Source organism: Equus przewalskii, chromosome 10, assembly GCF_037783145.1.
Source record: "Equus przewalskii isolate Varuska chromosome 10, EquPr2, whole genome shotgun sequence".
Taxonomy (NCBI): domain Eukaryota; kingdom Metazoa; phylum Chordata; class Mammalia; order Perissodactyla; family Equidae; genus Equus; species Equus przewalskii.
Window position 1 is genome coordinate 43,194,315 of NC_091840.1, and position 17,082 is coordinate 43,211,396.

Genomic DNA, 17,082 nt, shown 5'->3' on the forward strand with positions numbered 1-17,082 from the left:
AGCACTAACTGGTAAGGCTTATTGTACAGTATATTGTCAGTATTCTTCTGGTTCACATACCTTATAGTTCATATATAACCTGTATTAATTGTATAGATTGTGCATTTAAAGCTGTTACCAAGTTGTCAGAACATAAAGAGCGAAAACAAGGTCATATGTAATATTTTGTTTGTAAGTATCCTTTGTATCATAGCAAAGGAAATGTTTAAAAAAATCAACTGTAATAAAGTAATTTTAGTACACAGAGTGTCTGCTTAATTTTTTTAAGTAATTTTATTCCCATAAAGTATATTGCAATTCAGTGACTATTGGATAATTACTACTGAATCTCAGGCACTGTGCTTGATGTTGGGGTTACAAAAATGAGTAAGAGACGGGTAAGAGTGACCTCTCTGATACAGACGTAAACCCTCTAGACTAATTGCCTCAAATTCTGTTTGCCCAGAGAGTGAAGTGGCCTGTTGTTTTGTGGGTGTGAGATGATTCTTCTTTAGGTTCTAACAGTTTGATGCAGGTTCTTAAGTTTCATAGAGACCTATATTGTGGTCTGTATAACTACAGCCTCTCCCACACACGGACACATAAATGTATGCAGTTCTTCGACCTGTACAAAGCTTCAAAGAGTGGTTTCCTCTGGCCTTATCTTCCCAGATTTGAAACTCATCACATTTTAGCCCTATATGGGGCAGAATAGCTAATCCAATCGTGTTGTTTAAGACACTGCTAGGGGCCAGCCTGGTGGCACAGCGGTTGAGTTTGCACGTTCTACTTTGGCAGCCCGGGGTTCGCCAGTTCAGATCCCGGGTGCAGACATGGCACCACTTGGCAAGCCATGCTGTGGTAGGTGTCCCATGTATAAAGTAGAGGAAGATGGGCATGGATGTTAGCTCAGGGCCAGTCTTCCTCAGCAAAAAGAGGAGGATTGGTGGCAGATGTTAGCTCAGGGCTAATCTTCCTCAAAAAAAATAAACAGTGCTAAAAGTGACTTTTTTTGGTCAGAAGGCTAATTTTGGCAGAGGGGCTTTCATGGGCTGGGGGTTTTATGTTTTTTATTAGAAAATTGTTTTAAGTGTCATTTTAAAAAGTGTAATTGAGATTACCTACCTTATTGAAGACTGTCAGAAAAATGGCACTTTTTAACATAGCTTTTTAACTCCTAGAATGTTGATATGGAGCTATTTTCAGATTAACTAACACTTAAGGTAGTGTTTAATTTGCGTAGTCAAACAGCTATGTGGCAGAGCCAAGACTAGATCAGGTCTCCTATCACCAGCATTTCCAACATCCCCCCTTGAATTTGGAGGTACTCAAAAAGAGTTTTAAAAACAAGACTTCTTTCTGCTTTATCCTCACAATTGGGATCTTCAAATTACAGTGGAATGAGAATATTATAAAACACGTGCTTCTAGCCTGTATCCCATATCAACAACCCAAAACAAATGTTTTTGTTGGCTAAACATATCAGAGACACTCTGAGTCACTAAACTCTTAAACTCTTTAACTTTAAACTCTTAGGGTTTAAAGCCCACCCTAGCTGACTGTAAGAGAAATTTGAACATAAATAAAAATTTACCACAGTGGCCAGCTAGCTCCACAGCCCCAGTGGTTATGTTAGTGCTATCACCTACATCTCTGTGATGCCAGCTGCAGAACCAGGGTTTTCCTGTATGTGTTGTGGGCAATTAGTGACTTTAATTGCTGCCATATTTTCAGATACTCGTTCTTAATGAATAGAGGGAGACAAGGCTGCTGAGGGTGTCAAGGCTACGCAGGCTACGCAATAAACAACTTCAGGGGTGCCATTTATAGATTAATGTGTATGGCTCCCCCCCCGAGTTGTGCGCTACAGCAGCTCTGAAGACAAATTCTTTTCCCTTTCATTAACACCCTTTATATTATGGAGTCTAAAGTGAGCATTATTTACTGTCATCTCAGCCAGCGATTGACTACAAAAAGACAAAGTAATGACATAAAAGAACACTTGTTTGAGTTCTGGTCTTCAGCCCCAGCACAACTGATGTGAGATCTTAAATGTGACATCCTCTCGGACCTTCGTCTGTGAGAAACAGGAAAACATGGCTTTTAGCCAGAATAAATGAGCCAGTGTGAAGCGTATTAGCCCTAACATGTTTATCAGAGCGAGTGAGTGTACTTGTGTGTATATGCTTGGGGGGGAGGCGGGGAGAATTTGCCTATCCTCAGCAACCCGGGACCCAGCCTGTGAGCCTCAAAAGTGCTGCTCTTCCAGGCTCTTCCCAGCTTTTCAGTAGAATTAATAACTGGAACTTCTTGGCCTTGTAAGAATTAGAGAACAGATTTTGATCTGAACGCAGATGCCGCCTCCATAGTGGTCTTCGAGCTCCAGACTCGGAGAATGGCATCCACCTGGTTTTCCTATCTCTTTATATCCTAACAGAGCTTCTAAATTAAGCCCTGTTCACAATCTCCGTCTTTTCATATGGAACAACTCATAAAATCAGCTTCCCGATATCAGAGGAGTCACAGGTGAAGTGAAACTAGAACCCACCTCTCCAAACTACTACTTCGGTACTCTAGCCAACACACAAATTATTAATTGCCCACTGGAAAATATCTCTATGTAGGTACCATTGATGATCAGGGAAATTTGAGTCTGCTGGGAAATTATTAGCCCAGAGCAGGAGGCCTGGTTGTTGATTAAACAGAGCTGCCACTGGTTGGCATTAGGGGACCCAGCTTGGATCTACAGAAGTGAAGCAACAACCAGCAAATAGAGAATGTACCAGGAGCTCTGTTAACTCAACAGGTAGGTAAGCACGGCTCAGTACACAGAGGACTTCAGAAGACAAACAGCACGTTTGTTTCTGGAGATTTAAAAAACAATGACATTCTCTCGTTGCAGGGAGACTGCGATTTATTTACTATTCAGAGGCAAACAAGTTGGAGAGAAATTTTGTTCAGCCGCACTAGGGATAAACACTAGAGCAAGGTATTGCCGTATTACACAGGAAGGCTGGAGGGGCTGGAGACATTTATTTTTGATGTGTTAGTGTCTTTTATTGTTTGCTTTAATGAAAATCCACTTTTCTTTCAAACTTTTAGCTCTTCCCAGACCCTTTAGACTAGAGCATAATTATTGGATATCTTAAAAACATCCTCTGGTCATTTTAGGATTATTTTCATTAAAATCTTTATGTTGTTGTCCAACTCCCAGAATCTGGATCAGGTCTGTGATCTCCTGATCCTCAGTCTCACAGAGCAACCAGAAGTCTTTACAACACATGGAGCTCATTAGCATTATTTCAATTCACCAACTTTCAGATGAGAAGAGATCTTATATGAAATCAGGGCCACCCTTATTTCTTGGCACATGTCCGCTCCATGAGCTGTGCCAGGTGGCAGTCTAGCCTGTATATCCCAATGATGATGTGGGACTTCCTGCTTCCTGAGGCACTCATTCTATTTCCGGGCACTTGGATACTCCCTAGGTACAACTTCTCAATCTTGTCTTTGCAAATTGTGATAACTAGTGAAAACAATTTCTGAGGCCATCCTTTGTGGTTTGGCCATAGAATCACAAATACTCCTTATTTGCATTGTTAGCAAGTTCTACTAAAGTGGCCAAGGGTACCTACTTGTTTAAGCAGGGAGAGGAATTCATGCTAAAGTTTACTTCTAACAGAAGATACCTTGAGATAACTAAGGGTGACTGACTGACAAAAGATATTGTGGTCTCAAGTGAAGATGAGTACAGAGGAACTTCTGACTCTGGGGTGGTTTTGAGGTTCTATATAAAGCCAAGATGACACTTCCTGTGTCAAGAGCTCTTTTCTAACAGTACTCAAGTCTTAGAAAGGATATATTCGCTCAGATGATTCTCAAAGTGAGGATTCGGTGCTTGCCTTTCTTACTGTCGTCTCCAGCCAAGCCACCGTGGATATAAATACATAAAATACTAAACCTTTAAGAGAATTAAGTTATAGCCTTGCAGTCTTTGGTATCTGAGGTCAGAACTTAGCAGAACTCAAAGAAACCGTCAGAGGCAGTTGTCTGCTTCCTGCATTCTGATCAATGGCTGGAGTCAGAGAACTCAGTCTCTACCTCTGAGATAATGCCTCCTTTAAGTCATTAGCGGTTTTTTTCCCTCTTACTATTTGAAGGTGTTTAGAAATAATGAAGAGACGAAAAGGGAGGCAAGTAAGTGAACGAGGCCTGAGAGGATCACTAGACTGGCTGTCTGGAAAACTCCAACTTTTTGGTACTTCTTTGGGTTTTGTTTGTTTGTTTCTTACTTCCTCAAACTCTTAACTTGTCATTTTGTTTAAGGGCCACAATTCTCTCAGAATAGTGTGCGTGGTTTTCCTCCAGCTGGTTTCACATAATTAGCTATTAACCAAAGCAGAGTCAGTATGGGTGATTCCTTCATCATTAGACTCAAGGATGGGGTCACCCAAACCTGTCTGAACAGGAACTGCACTTTCTTGGTAAAAACGGACTGAAAAGCCGTGATGCCATCAAACAGTGATGGGAAGATGAGACAGAAGTAGCTTTCTGAGATATAATGAGCACATCAGGCTCAAGGGGCACAGAGGAGAAATACCTTAGGGTTTAGGTCATTAGGGCTGTGGGTCCGAGGGAATTAATGAAGCCTGGACTAGGGCTGTTCTACCATTCTGAGGGCGTTAAGATTATAACTGAAAAAAATCTACCTATCTTCACCCTACCCCACTCCCGCTGCAAGCGTTCTTTCCTATTAAAAAAAAGGAAGGGAAAACCAACCATGATTTCTCCAAAAGCTATTATCTTAAAGAACCAGAGTCCCATGGTATCTGGCCTAGAGAAACCATCCAGATTTTAGCCATTAGGGGCCTGTAAGCAAGGGGTGATTAAAAACTACTGGCTGCTTCCCATTTTGCAGTCAGTTCTGAATGATCCTAGGGTCCTGCATATGGGACTGCGGGACCCTCATTAACTGAAATCCCCACTGTACCAGATCCTGGGGGAGGGCGGTGGCCAGATGTCAGTAATTCTCCCTCACCAGGCCTTACACAGAAGACTGTTAACCAGCAGTAGAACAGCTTGTTTAGATTTCAGTTCCTTGTTATTTCAACTGATCAGAAACCGTGAGAGGATGTTAGATGAGGAATGTGGATGAGGAGGAGCAAGAAGTGGGGAAGGAGAGAGGTAATTTTTTCATGACAGGATAATGTACCTTAGACAACTGAGTGTTAGCTACATTTCCATTTAGATTCTCGGATAGTTCAGACTTTCTTCTTGTTTGATCTAGAAGAATGAGGTTGGGTTAAGATTATCCAAACCTGAAATCACGGCCCCAGGAATTCCTCACACCAAGCCTTAGGACATGACTTTTGGTAAACATCTCTCCTCTTTAAAATTGCTTTGCTGTTTGTAAGGCCAGGATAGAACCTCCTGTCAACACAGGTGCCCTCTTTCTTGATGACAAATTAAAATAAAATTTCAGGGCAAAGCTCTTAGCAGCACATGGAACGGGATGTCCTATTATGTTGTGTAACGGCCTTATCCAAAACAGGATATGTGGATCAATCTGTACAATGCCTTATTTAACTCTGGTCTTCAGCATTATTTCTCATAAAACCAAACAGTCACTGAGTGGCCAGATCCAGCAAGAAGCTTTTTCTGCATCTACATGGATGGCTTTTTGAATAATTCAGCAGAAAAAGCATAGAAATGTGAAATATTCATAAATCACTGTGTCAGCTCTAGCCAACCTCTTGGAACTTTTGTTTTCTCTGGTCCCAGATGTCTCTGCAGGCTCTGGAGAGGGAGGGACTAGTAGTAGTGTCAGAAAACAGGGCAACTAACCAGAAGACACCTAAGATATGAGGTTTACACTTTTCACCACTTACAGAAAGCCCACATTTCAGGAGAAAATGGCTCTGGCTAGGGCTTTCTGGAGTAATCTCCCAAAAAAGTACTGGAGGGAGCAGCTAGCGTGCCCAAGAGTCTGGCTCCTTGAGCCATGGTCCAGCAGACCCTGCGTGCGAGGACTTCCCATTCCCAAAATCATCTGGGGGATCTCTCCAGGAAGGCTTGAGGTTTCAGCTGAAGCCGCAGATCGGCCCCTTTCCCAACCAAGACTTGCAGAACTTGTCTGAAAGACCGGACCTCAGTATCCCAGACACAGACGTTCATACCCTCAACCTTGTTGCCCTCACCAACCCAGTTTCAGCACAGCACTTACTGCCTCTGCCACCTTTCTCACACTCACAAGTGTAACACTGTGAGCCCGCTTCCAGAGCTGTGGCCGCGTGACGTCAGCAGAGCTCCACAACCACAGGACAAAATGAGGGAAGCGGGACCAAGACACAAACATCCTGCCCTCACTACATTAAGTGGCTCCAGCTTGAGAATCAGGGTCACAGAGCTGATTATTTATGTGGGGCAGGGCTGCCCAGTGACACACATACACTCATCTTCTCTGTAGTCATTGCTAGTGAGAGAGCATTTTCTCTTGAGTCCAGGGACTTAAACGATGCTATTCTTTGGCTTATGAGGTTGGTGACAGGAGACAGTGACTGGGAATGCCCAGCTGCTGACCAGGATGAGCAGGAGTGTGTTGAGCAGAGTCTGGGCAGGACCGTTCAGGGTAAAGGCGGCGCCAGCTTGCTGGAACTTCCATGTCTTTCCACAGACCAGTTTAAGAGAGAAGGGGCTGAACCAGCGGCAAAGAGCTGGAGCTGCTTGCCCATTCGGTCCTCATCACTTCTGACGACTCTCCCATGCCCAGCTCTGCTCTTCCTTACAGAAATTGGGGGGTTCCCGGGCTAGGTCTCACCTTGTATATGAGCGTTTCCAGCTAAAGATCTCCTCCAGATTGGAAGAGGGAGAGATCTCCCGTCTCTGCAGGGTTCCCCACCGTCGCCGGCCCCCTAGGACCGAAGCTCTGCGCCTGCTCAGCCCTTTCATCCTCTCTTCCGTTCGGAAGAACTCAGTCAAGGCTCGGAAGTACTCCAAGATGACCTCGTGGCTCCAGGCTGGCAAGGGCTCTCGGCGCAGGAAGCCACAGTGGCCTCCGTGGCGACTGAGCAGGAGGAAGAAGTAGGGGTTGCTGTGAAAGAGCTCAGTCGGCAGAAAGTGGTCTGGGGGCCCGCACACGGGGTCATCAGCGCTGCAGATACACAGCACAGGCACGGCAGCCTCGTCTACATCCCGAAGGGGGTCGTTGTGGTCCCAGTAGGTGTCCCAGGTGATGGGGAAACTCTTGGTGTGGCAGAAGAGGGTCTCCTCAAACTCTCGCAGGGAGCGGCTCCTGAACAGTTTGCGGGTATCCACTGTGTCCTCCAGGGCCGTGGCATACCTGACAGCAAGAAGCGGGATGGGGAAGCAGGAAAGAGAGGGAAGAATTAGAAAACAAATTGACAGCAAGGGGCGGCGGGGCGTAGTCGGTAAGTTCGTGTGCTCCGCTTGCGCCAGTTCAGATCCCGGGCACGCACGTTCGCCCTGCTCATCAAGCTATGCTGTGGCAGTGTCCCATGTGCAAAATTAGAGGAAGACTGCCACAGATGTTAGCTCAGGGCCAGTCTTTCTCACCAAAAAAGTACAATAAAATAGAACACTCGGGGGGCGGCCCGGTGGCGCAGCAGTTAAGTTCCCACGTTCCGCTTCTCGGCAGCGCGGGGTTGGCCAGTTTGGATCCCGGGTGTGGACATGGCACCGCTTGACAAACCATGCTGTGGCAGGCGTCCCACATATAAAGTAGAGGAAAATGGGCATGGATGTTAGCCCAGGGCCAGTCTTCCTCAGCAAAAAAGAGGAGGACTGGCAGTAGTTGGCTCAGGGCTAATCTTCCTCAAAAAAAAAAAAAAAAAAGAACACTCAAATATGCTAATAAATAAATAAATAAATAAAACCCAAAATTGACAGCACACGTTATAGACCGGCAGCCCACACGCCAGATTCTGGTCACGGAGGCTTTCTTTGCCCGTATAGTATTTTTAAAACTTCCATTTCGTTGTCATCATTTAAAATCAGGAGATTTCACGTAAAATGCAGCTATCTGGCTTCTCTAGGGAAATGAGAATATCTGGCAACATGGGCTGGCATTCCTCAGACAACAGAGTATTTTTCTGCCTCCTTCCTGCGTTGCAGTTCCTACCAGGCCTGTCACTCAGGGCATTACCTGCCCAGCCTAGGGGGAACATTTGACTTTACAGCCACTGAGCTGCAGTGACAGCACTTCTGACCCTGTGTGGGGAATTTGCTATGCACTGTCACCTCCTGAACCTCTCCTAGAAGAACTCACTGGCCCAGACTATCCAAACCAGCAGGCGACACTCCTCCATCACTAACATTTTACTTTAGGTTGTATTAGTTTGTTTGTTTGTATGTTAAAAGCTAATATGCTGTCCAGATGATGACAAAGAGTGTGACCTTGATCAGTGGGGCAGGTATTCCTAGAGAAGGCTGGGTGGCAGAGGAAGGAAGTGGGAGTGTAATTAATTTACAGCGTGAGTTCCCAAATGGGAGCCTGAGAGCAACCGCTCTGGGAAAGAGGGACATCTTTGATGTTTCTACCTCCCTGGAGAGGGCCTGGCTCCCTGACAAGGAGGCCAGGATTGGCAGCTCCTTTGGGTGGACCAACCCAGCTTTAGCCACTTGAATTTGGATGTGTGTCTCCCGCAAACATTCAAAGAGGCTTGCCCTGAGTTTTCAATCCTAAACTTCCACGGGCAAGGCAGTTCCCGAAGGCCCAGGTTTCCTCTCCAGTTTCGTCACCTTATCCTTGTGGTAGATCAGAACTGGCCACCCCAAAATTTGTCTCTTTGGCTTGATTATTTTTAAGGACAAAAGACTCTGAAAGAAACTTTGACTTTCCCCCTAACTGCCTAAAAGAATTCAAGATAGAAGTCCTGTCCCCAGGATAGGCCGTCACCATAGACAACTACGGACATGGCAGACTGGGAGGATCCTTGCCAAGCCCACTTTAGTCAAAGTTCTCTCTCTCCTCACATTGTCTATAGAGGGCCCAGCAAACATCTGTTTATCAAACATTTGCTTTTCCATCTCCGTGCAAATTGCCTTCCTTGAACCTTTGAAGTCCCAAACCAGCCCCCCAACAACCTCCTTTGTCTTTAGCTGAAGATGATATTTAAGATGGCGGCTTCCATCACTTTGGCAAGTTACTCAGATTTCCTGCATTTCTCGCATCTATACCTATTATTTAACTTTGTTTGATTTTCTCCTGTTGTTCTGTCTCACATCAATTTAATTCTTAGACCAGCCAGAGGGACCTACAGGGTAGAGGAATAGCTCTCCCTTCCCTACATCCTTCAGCTGGTGCCCAGGGCCAGCGCTGGTGGCGGTCATTTGTGGATGAAAACTGGCAATGCAGCCTAGGAGAGCACTGGCCCCTGGACTGCGCTGGTGGATCTGGTTGCCATGGCAGCACTTTGGGCTGCTGCTGAGCTCAGGGTTTGACCTTCTCAGAACAGGAGGCAAAATGGGGCAAGGAAAGAAAGAGAAATCACAATTGCCACCATTTTTTGAGCACCTACCCAGCGCCAGGCCCCTCGCTTTGGTTATCTCATTTCATGCTCATAATCACCTCGTGAGGTAGCTATTATCAGCTCCATTTAACTGAAGAGGGAAGTGAGGTTCAAAGGGGTTAGATAACTTGCTGGAAATTCAGGATTTGAATCCAAGTGGGTCTGACGTCACATCTCAGGTCTTCCTACCACACCGCACTGTCGCCACAATGTCTTTGACCTCATTCTGCCATCTCCTAGGAAAGCAACAGTGCAAGCTGGGGCCTGGTTATTTGCTGTGGAAATGTTGCTCAGGCCATCTCGGTGGGAAAGTCTCACCTGTCACCCTGGCGGTAGACTGTTCTCTTTTTGAAGATTAAAAAAAATATATATTTAAATGTTTGCATTAAACACTGAGTACGTACCTAGGAATATGCAAAACATTTGTCAAGCCTAAAGAATTTTAATAAATCAAAGACCACCAAATTTCTGATTCCTGTCCCTTTGGCTCAGAGACTATACGGAAACAGTCTGCACAGATAATCAGTTGCAATTGCTTCCAGAGCCCTCTTTGCTGATTTGACAAGCTACGGACTAAGCGCTAAATGTCAGGCGCTGCCTCTGCCGCGAGCGGGGCAGGTACTCAGGTTGCTAGGACACGGTGGGGCCGAGGGGAGGCCGGTGGGGGCCCCAGGGCAGGAGTCCTGCCTCTAGCATAATGATGCTGACTGAGTCCGTCTATGGCTTTGAAACCCGCTCCGTCTAGACCAGAGGGTTTGGACAGCTTCGGAAAGTGTGTGACACCTTTGCCCCAATTGCCATAAAACCTGTTCGATTCACTACAAGGCAGAGCTGCCTCTCGATCAGCCCAACACCTCTCTTCCCCCCTTGCCCGTCAGCGGCCTCCGTCACCCACCTGCTGAGGGCGATCTTCTGGTGGAGCAGAAAGCCCCGCTCGTAGGGCCAGGGCAGGCCGGCCTCGAACCACTCGCGGCAGCGCAGCACCGGCGAGATGCAGGCGGCCCCCGTCACGTAGCTGGAGGAGCCGCACTCGCCCAGGTAGGACAACAGCAGCGCCGAGCCCGAGCCCTCGCTCACCGCGAAGAGCGGGGCCGCCGGGTGTCGGAAGCGGATGTAAGTGACCGCCTCCTTGAGATCGGACGGGTCCCCGAAAGGCTGCAGCCGGGGGCTGACCAGCGGGCAGCCGTGGTGGCCGCGGCGGTGGAAGATGACCGGGTAGTAGCCGCGCTCCAGCGCGAGCAGGCAGAGGCCGAGCACGTTGCGTGTGAGGCGCCCCCACGCATTGGGGATCACCAGCAGCACCGCAGGGAGGCCCCCGGCGTTGGTGACCCGGCGGCCCCGGGCGCAAGGTCCTACGACCCAGTCGAGGGCCACCAGCCCGTCGTCCGCCAACTGCAGGTACTCCCGGGCCAGCTCAGGCCCGGGCCCCACGGGCAGCACGAAGTGGCAGAGGGTCTGCAGGTGGGGCCCAGACAGCCAGGAGCGCGGGCCCGGCTCCAGCGCTGCCGAGCGTCGCAAGGCGCGCAGCAGGCACTGGGCCAGCGCCGACGGCTTACAGATGAGCCTGCACCCGCCGGGCAGCGGCTCACGCCCGTCGTCAAACCGGTCTGCGGGCCCTCCGCCGTCCCCCTCCTCCGCGTGGTCCTGGACCCGGGCCCCCGGAGGGGTCCTCGCTCCGACGGCGCGCCTCCCGGGGCGCCGCAGCCGCGGAGCGAGCAGGCCAAGCAGGGCGAGCGCGGCCAGGAGCAGGGCGAGGGCGGCGCCCCACGGCGGCATGGCGAGGCAGGAGAGCCCCTGGCGAGCGGCGGGCGGCGGGCGGTGGGGCCGTCCCCTCCGCGAGCTCCCCACTCTGCCCGCGGCTCCGCCCGGCCGCGAGAGGCTGCCCAGGGCCCTCCCGCGCGGGGGGGCGCGCTCCGGATTGGCCGCGGCCCCGCCGAGGGAGCCAGTTCGGGCCCGGCTCCCCTCGCCCGCCCCCCACTCCCGCCCCCGGCCCTTTGTACAGCGATTGCGACAAGCAAGAGCAGAGGGTGAAAGAAGCCGAAACCACCGAGAGAGCGAGGACGCGCCGGCGAGCCGGAAGGGAGTGGGGAGGGCAGCGAGCCCAGGAGTGGGGTGTTGGCGGCAAAGAAGTGGGGAGACTCGGACATGGAGGCTTGGGGCACGATGAGCATCAGAGTCCTCTGCTCTTGCCCCTCCGCCCCATGCAGTGCGTATCTGCCCCGGGGAGCCCCTGCGTCGCTGCGCCCTCAGGGGCCGCTGTTGAGAAGTAGCAAAAAGGAGAAGTGAATAAACCTCAGCTCTGAGCGCGGGCTCCTCGGCTCCCGCGGGGCGGCTGCAGCTGCAGCCGGAGCCACCAGCCGCGCCTCCCTCCCCGGGCTCGGCAGCGCTCTCTGACCTCGGTGTTTGTCTCGGCCTCGCGGGCACCGCCAACTGCGCAATAACCTGGCCGGGCGGGGGGTCCGGATCCGGGCCAGCGAGGGCCAGGGCAGGCGTCCTGCCCCGACAGCGCGTTTGCAGGGGAAGGCTAGAGCGCCGGGGAGTGATCGCTCCCTTGCCGGCATCAGTGCGCTGTCCCGATTCCCCCGGGAGTGTGTCCCCTTTCCCCCCCCCGGAGCCTGGCTTCAGATAGAGGAAATCCTCAACACTGCTCCCCAGGAAGGACTTCTCCAGAAGAAACAGCCTGAAGCCTCCGAGAATAAGGGGGGAAAAGACCCACTCAGGTGCTCTGGGGGGGGATGCCTGGCACCCTGCGATGGGGCCGAAGCAGGGGGTAGATTGCAGTCCCTTCACCAGCTCAATAACTGGCAATTACCGGGGTACGGGGGAAGGCTAAGAAACCCCCTTGTAGGATGTGGGAGGCGTTCTTGCTCCATTTCGAAGTTTTGGGCTGGGCATCTCAGCCCTCACTCTCCACCCACGTTCCCGTCTCTCCTCAAAATCCAGAGCCGAGCCATGAAGTGCACCGGGAAAGGAAAGCAGGGCCGGCGCCCGGTGCGTCCCCAGGGCACACACTGGCCACTGCTGAGCGAACGATGAGAGCGGAGGCGGACGTGGGGAACAAAGCAGCCCCCGGCCAGGCTGCAGCTTCGCAGGTCTTCTGGGCCTTGGGAGGATGGAGGCCTGAGACACTCCGAGGCTCCTCCGCGTTCGGGCCTTATTTGCGAGGGCAGGAGTGGGATGGGCTGAGGGTGAAGCTCTAGAGCGGGGACCCTCTTCCTGCCACAGCTCGGGCTTCGTGATTCTGCCCCTCTTCTAGGTGCAGGTCACACTGACGAGTCTGAGGCAGGTTTGCCAGAGGAGGGCCACCTGGTCCACAGGGATCCCATTTCCCGCCCTTCGCCCCGCTCCATGATCCCACCCAGGCGCTGCAGCTGCCCTCTGCAGGCCGCGGAGACCCGCCGCGACAAATGAGCCGGCGAAGGAGGTGGCCGCCGCCTGCCCCGCCCCACGGTGCGCTGGGGCCGGGCTCGCACGCCCAACTTTTCCGGCTTGGAGTTTAGGGCGCATGCGCGCACGGTTCGCAGCCGTGGGCGGGTACTGGGGCGGGGCGGAGGCGGGGCGCGAGCAGCCCGGAGCTGCGGGGGCGGGGCGAAGCGCGGCGCGCAGGCTGGGGGGCGGGAGCGCGGGCGGGGGCGCACCGGCGCGCGCGAGCCCGGGGTCTGCGTGGGTGCGCGGGCGGCGCGGGGGCGCCGGGGCGGGGCGGGGCGGCGCGCGCTCCCTCGCTGGCGGGGCAGCGGGGCCGGCCCCGGGCGGGCGGGGATGGCGCCTCCTCCGCCTTCGCCCCAGCTGCTGCTCTTGGCAGCCCTGGCGGGGCTCCTGGGCCCCCGCGAGGTAAGGCGACCCACGCCTCAGCAGGCTGCGGCGCGGGATCTCAAAGCGCTGTGCCGAAAGTTCGTCCTCAAGGAGTGGCGCGCGCGGAGGGGACTAGCAGTCCTCCCCTGGCGGGCTGGGCCTGGGGAGGGAGAGCGCAGGGCCGGAGCCGAGGCCAGCGCTCCAGCACTTCTGCGCTTTGGACCCACAGGTGGTGGCTGAGCCGGCGGAGGAGGCGGGAGCCCGGTGTCCCGAGGGCCTGTGGCCTCTACCCCCACAGGTAGGAGCCTGGAGGGCGGCGGAGAGAGGGGCGTGCGGGGTAGCCCAGCAGTCCCGCTCTGGCCTCGCTGCACCCGCCGCAGTCACCCTCTGAAGACCTCTGCCGGTTCTTCGGGCCCTCTGTCGCCAACGTCTCCATTCCACTGTGGCGGCCCGGGGCCTGTTGTCCCCTCCCCACCTTCCGCAAGGAGTCCCCCAGCTGCTCTAAGCTCTCTTCTTTCCCCATGTATAGGTGTCACCAAGAGTGGCCTACACGCGGATGAGCCCACAGCAGGTAAGCGCCAGCGGGGAGCCGTCCTGGTGTCTGCTCTGGAACCCGCGCGCTCCTTGCAGGCTGTCTCCACCTTTTCTGCGCACGAGCTCCATTCGTTACCGCTTCCCTCAGGAAGAGGCAGTCTTCTTAGTCCCAGGACAGTGAGCCGCAGGCCTCTGCCCTCTGCAGTGCCGTGGTAGGAATGCTGTCGAGCAGCTGCCCAGGCTTCAAGGGGAACTCTGACGGTAGTAGAAGAAAACAACCTGTGCCCCAACTCTGCTGTGTGACTGTGAGAAGTCTTCTGACTTCTCTGGGCCCCAGTTTTCTGTAAGAGAGGATATCAGGAATGTCTGTACCCACGAAGAGTAAACGAACTGTGTGTTGTTGACAGCACTTTCAAAAGTAGGAAGCTGTATGGTGTAGGGAGCGTGCCTCAGGTTACCAGGCTCCAAACTGGGGTTCACTGTGCACTGCTGCCTCTCTGTTTTTGTTGCCAGCGGTCAGATAGCCTCCTTGTCCCTTTGGTTTTCCTTTTAAAATATCTGTCTTTTTTTTTTCTCCTTGTAATAGCTCCAGGCCAAGAGACCTCACACCACCTACCTGATTCCTTTCCTCAAGCAGCCCTTTCACGAAATCGTTCCACTGTGCAGAAACCTTCACTGGCTCCTTATTTCCCACCTTATCATGGCCATACCCCCTGCCAGCTTTTCAGGCCCTCCTTAGTTAAATAAGCTTCATCTGACGTCTCCAAATCTTTGGTTCCTCTCCAGTCGTGTTGGTCTGTTCACCACACATGTGAGGGCCAGGCTCATTTCCCACTGCTGTACCTTTGCTCCTGCTGCTTCTCCTCCACACCTGGCCTATCCCGACCTGAAGCTGAAGTGGGCAGCTCCCTGCCCTCCTGCCCTCCATCCCCATCCATCCCCATCCATCTTCAGAGCCCAGTGCAGGAGTCAGCTCCCTCTTGAGACCTTGCCTGATCACACAGCCCTTGCTCATCACCGTGTCCAAATTCATGTAATGCTTATAACTTCTCTCTCATAATTTAGCAACTAGCCACTTGAGTTGTATGAGTTTGCTCTTTTACTTGGATTAGTTCTGTGTCCCTGAGTTTCCTTTACATTCCCTGCCAGCGGAGTCCAGGAGTTTTCTTTTGACATCTCCTACAGCATCTGGCACAGTGCTGAGCATCAGGTCAGCTCAATCAAAGGCTAATTAATGTTGCCATCCTGGGATTGGGCACCTGCTGCCTGTGTGCCCTGTATTTGGATGCTGGAGGAGATTGAATATATAGATGGGATCGATAAACAGAAGACCTGGTCTCCATTCGGGGGTTGCTCACGGTCTAGACTGGGGACCTGCAGAGTCACGGTTGCAGGTGCAGAGAAATACAGCTCGAGTGTGGTCTGAGTCCTACAGGGGTAACCAGGCTGCTGTCATGAAAGCTGTGAGGTTTGAAGGGTGGCACTTGATGGAGAGGAGAAGTGAAAGGAACATTCAGAGGCAAGAGGGAGCGCACATCGGTACCCAGGCTCCTTGTCCTTTCCTGAGCCCTGAAGGTGGAAGGGTCATCTAGCCATCCTGGGAGTCCCTTTAAGCTGGCCTCCCAGGTGTAAGAACCTGGGATTCTCTGAGAGGGACCTGGGCCTGGCCCGATGTCTCCATGCCTTTCCTCCAGGCTGAGGGCGTCAGCTTCCTCTACCACCCCTGTGCCCACCCCTGGCTGAAGCTCCAGCTGGCCCTCCTGGCCCACATTTGTGTTGCCCAGCCCTCTCTGGCCCCTGACTCCAGCCTCACTCAGGATCGGGTAAGTGGCTGAGGAAGGGTGGTTGTCTGGCACAGGCAGAGGCTGCAGCCTCCTGTGCAGGGAGAGGAATGTTCAGGGGCTTCCTCTTGCTTGCTCACCACCTTCGTCTTAGCTCTAACAGTTCCTCCTTTCATAGCCTCTGGTGCTGGCAGCATGGGGGGTGGCGCTGGAGATGGCATGGGTAGAGCCAGCCTGGGCTGCCCACTGGCTGAAGAGGAGGCGGCGGAGGAAGCAGAGGAAGGCATGGTTCCTCTCTGACAGCCTTTCTGGACCCTCTCCCCTGGTGCCAACCCCCCGCAGAGGGCAGCTGTGCCGGAGAGGGTGTGTGAAGGTGAGAGGTGCTGGGCCCGGGCCTGGTTGGTGGCGGGGTCACTGGGTTCTCTGGGCAGGGAAAGGGTGACTGCTGTCACTTCTCCCCTTAGGCCCTGGCTTTGGCCTTTACTCTGCGGAGCTGGCGGCCCCCAGGTGCAGAGGTGGCATCTAGAAGGCCCAGGCAGCTCTCTCCTGGTGGTGTCAAGAGGCGTGGGTTGCGAGCTGCCCTTGGTCTCCAGCCCATCCCCTCAGCCCTGAGGTTCCCCTCTGCTTTCCCACGGAGCTTGGAGGCCAAGCAGCCCATGTTGGGAACCCCCGGTGAAGGGGGTAATGCCCCATCTGTGCCTACTGCCCCCCTGCTGCCTGGGGGGCCTAGAGGCAATGCCAGCTCCAGGATAGAGGCTCAGCTGCCCAAAGGGCAGAGCAGCCCTGGGGGCTGTGCCTGTCCAAGTCAGGCTTCCCCCGCCCCGCGGGCAGCAGCGCCTCCGCGGGCAGCCCGGGGCCCCACCCCGCGCACGGAGGAGGCCGCCTGGGCTGCCATGGCCCTGACCTTCCTGTTGGTGCTGCTCACCCTGGCCACGCTCTGCACTCGGCTGCACCGAAACTTCCGACGCGGGGAGAGCATCTACTGGGAGCCCACAGCGGACAGCCAGGACACAGTGGCCGGTGAGAAGTCCCCGCCTCACCGCCCCCAGCCCCGCCCCCCATGGCTTCCCCGCCCTTGACTGAGCCCCACCCCGCCCACAGCTGTGCTGAAGCGGAGGCTGCTGATGCCCCCGCGCCGGGTCAAGCGCTCCCGCCGGAGACCCCTCCTCCCGCCCACGCCAGACAGTGGCCCGGATGGGGACAGCTCCAACTGACCTACCCCAGCCCTGCCACTGTGGCAGTCCGGTTCCTCCGCCCGCCGGGAGGCCGCGACCTCTGCCACGTGGACCGCGCGCAGGGCCGCCCCCTGGTGGCCGGCTGGCGCAGTCCCGGCTAAGCGTTGCGAAGGGGCTGGTCCTTAACGTGATTTGCGGGAGGGGTGGCCCAGGGAGCAAAAGGCCTAGTTCAGCCTCCTTTGTCTGTATTTCTAATTAAATTATTTTAGTAGAATCTGGACTTGAGCTTGTGCA

The 17,082-nt window shown here is 53.4% G+C and overlaps 2 protein-coding genes across 4 annotated transcripts; one reads left to right on the forward strand and one right to left on the reverse strand.

Moving 5' to 3' along the window:
- Positions 1-482: 482 nt before the first annotated feature.
- Positions 483-12,312, reverse strand: ABHD15 (abhydrolase domain containing 15). Its single transcript, XM_008525803.2, has 2 exons — positions 10,402-12,312; positions 483-7,318 (listed from the first exon to the last, which is right to left on the reverse strand). The coding sequence occupies exons 1-2, from the start codon at positions 11,280-11,282 to the stop codon at positions 6,793-6,795; spliced, it is 1,407 nt and encodes a 468-aa protein (XP_008524025.2). The 5' UTR covers positions 11,283-12,312; the 3' UTR covers positions 483-6,792.
- TP53I13 (tumor protein p53 inducible protein 13) lies at positions 10,413-17,062 on the forward strand. 3 transcript variants are annotated; one of them, XM_070562794.1, is made up of 7 exons: positions 10,413-10,544; positions 13,528-13,596; positions 13,828-13,869; positions 15,527-15,655; positions 15,792-15,986; positions 16,078-16,633; positions 16,715-17,062. In XM_070562794.1, exons 3-7 carry the CDS (start codon positions 13,855-13,857, stop codon positions 16,825-16,827), a joined length of 1,008 nt encoding a protein of 335 aa, XP_070418895.1. In that variant the 5' UTR covers positions 10,413-10,544; positions 13,528-13,596; positions 13,828-13,854; the 3' UTR covers positions 16,828-17,062. The 3 variants fall into 3 exon arrangements, with proteins under 3 accessions (XP_070418895.1, XP_008524017.2, XP_070418896.1); XM_008525795.2 differs by lacking the exon at positions 10,413-10,544 and adding an exon at positions 13,183-13,337; XM_070562795.1 differs by lacking the exons at positions 10,413-10,544; positions 13,528-13,596; positions 13,828-13,869 and adding an exon at positions 13,932-14,093.
- Positions 17,063-17,082: the final 20 nt, after the last annotated feature.

Excerpts from the sequence above, each read along its gene's own strand:
- TP53I13 (XM_008525795.2), top strand. The coding sequence starts at position 13,266 with ATGGCGCCTCCTCCGCCTTCGCCCCAGCTGCTGCTCTTGGCAGCCCTG. Across the intron at positions 13,338-13,527 it reads GGCTCCTGGGCCCCCGCGAG|GTGGTGGCTGAGCCGGCGGA; the intron begins GTAAGGCGACCC and ends TTGGACCCACAG. Across the intron at positions 15,987-16,077 it reads GCCGGAGAGGGTGTGTGAAG|GCCCTGGCTTTGGCCTTTAC; the intron begins GTGAGAGGTGCT and ends TTCTCCCCTTAG.
- ABHD15 (XM_008525803.2), bottom strand. The coding sequence starts at position 11,282 with ATGCCGCCGTGGGGCGCCGCCCTCGCCCTGCTCCTGGCCGCGCTCGCC. Across the intron at positions 7,319-10,401 it reads CAGAAGATCGCCCTCAGCAG|GTATGCCACGGCCCTGGAGG; the intron begins GTGGGTGACGGA and ends TCTTGCTGTCAG.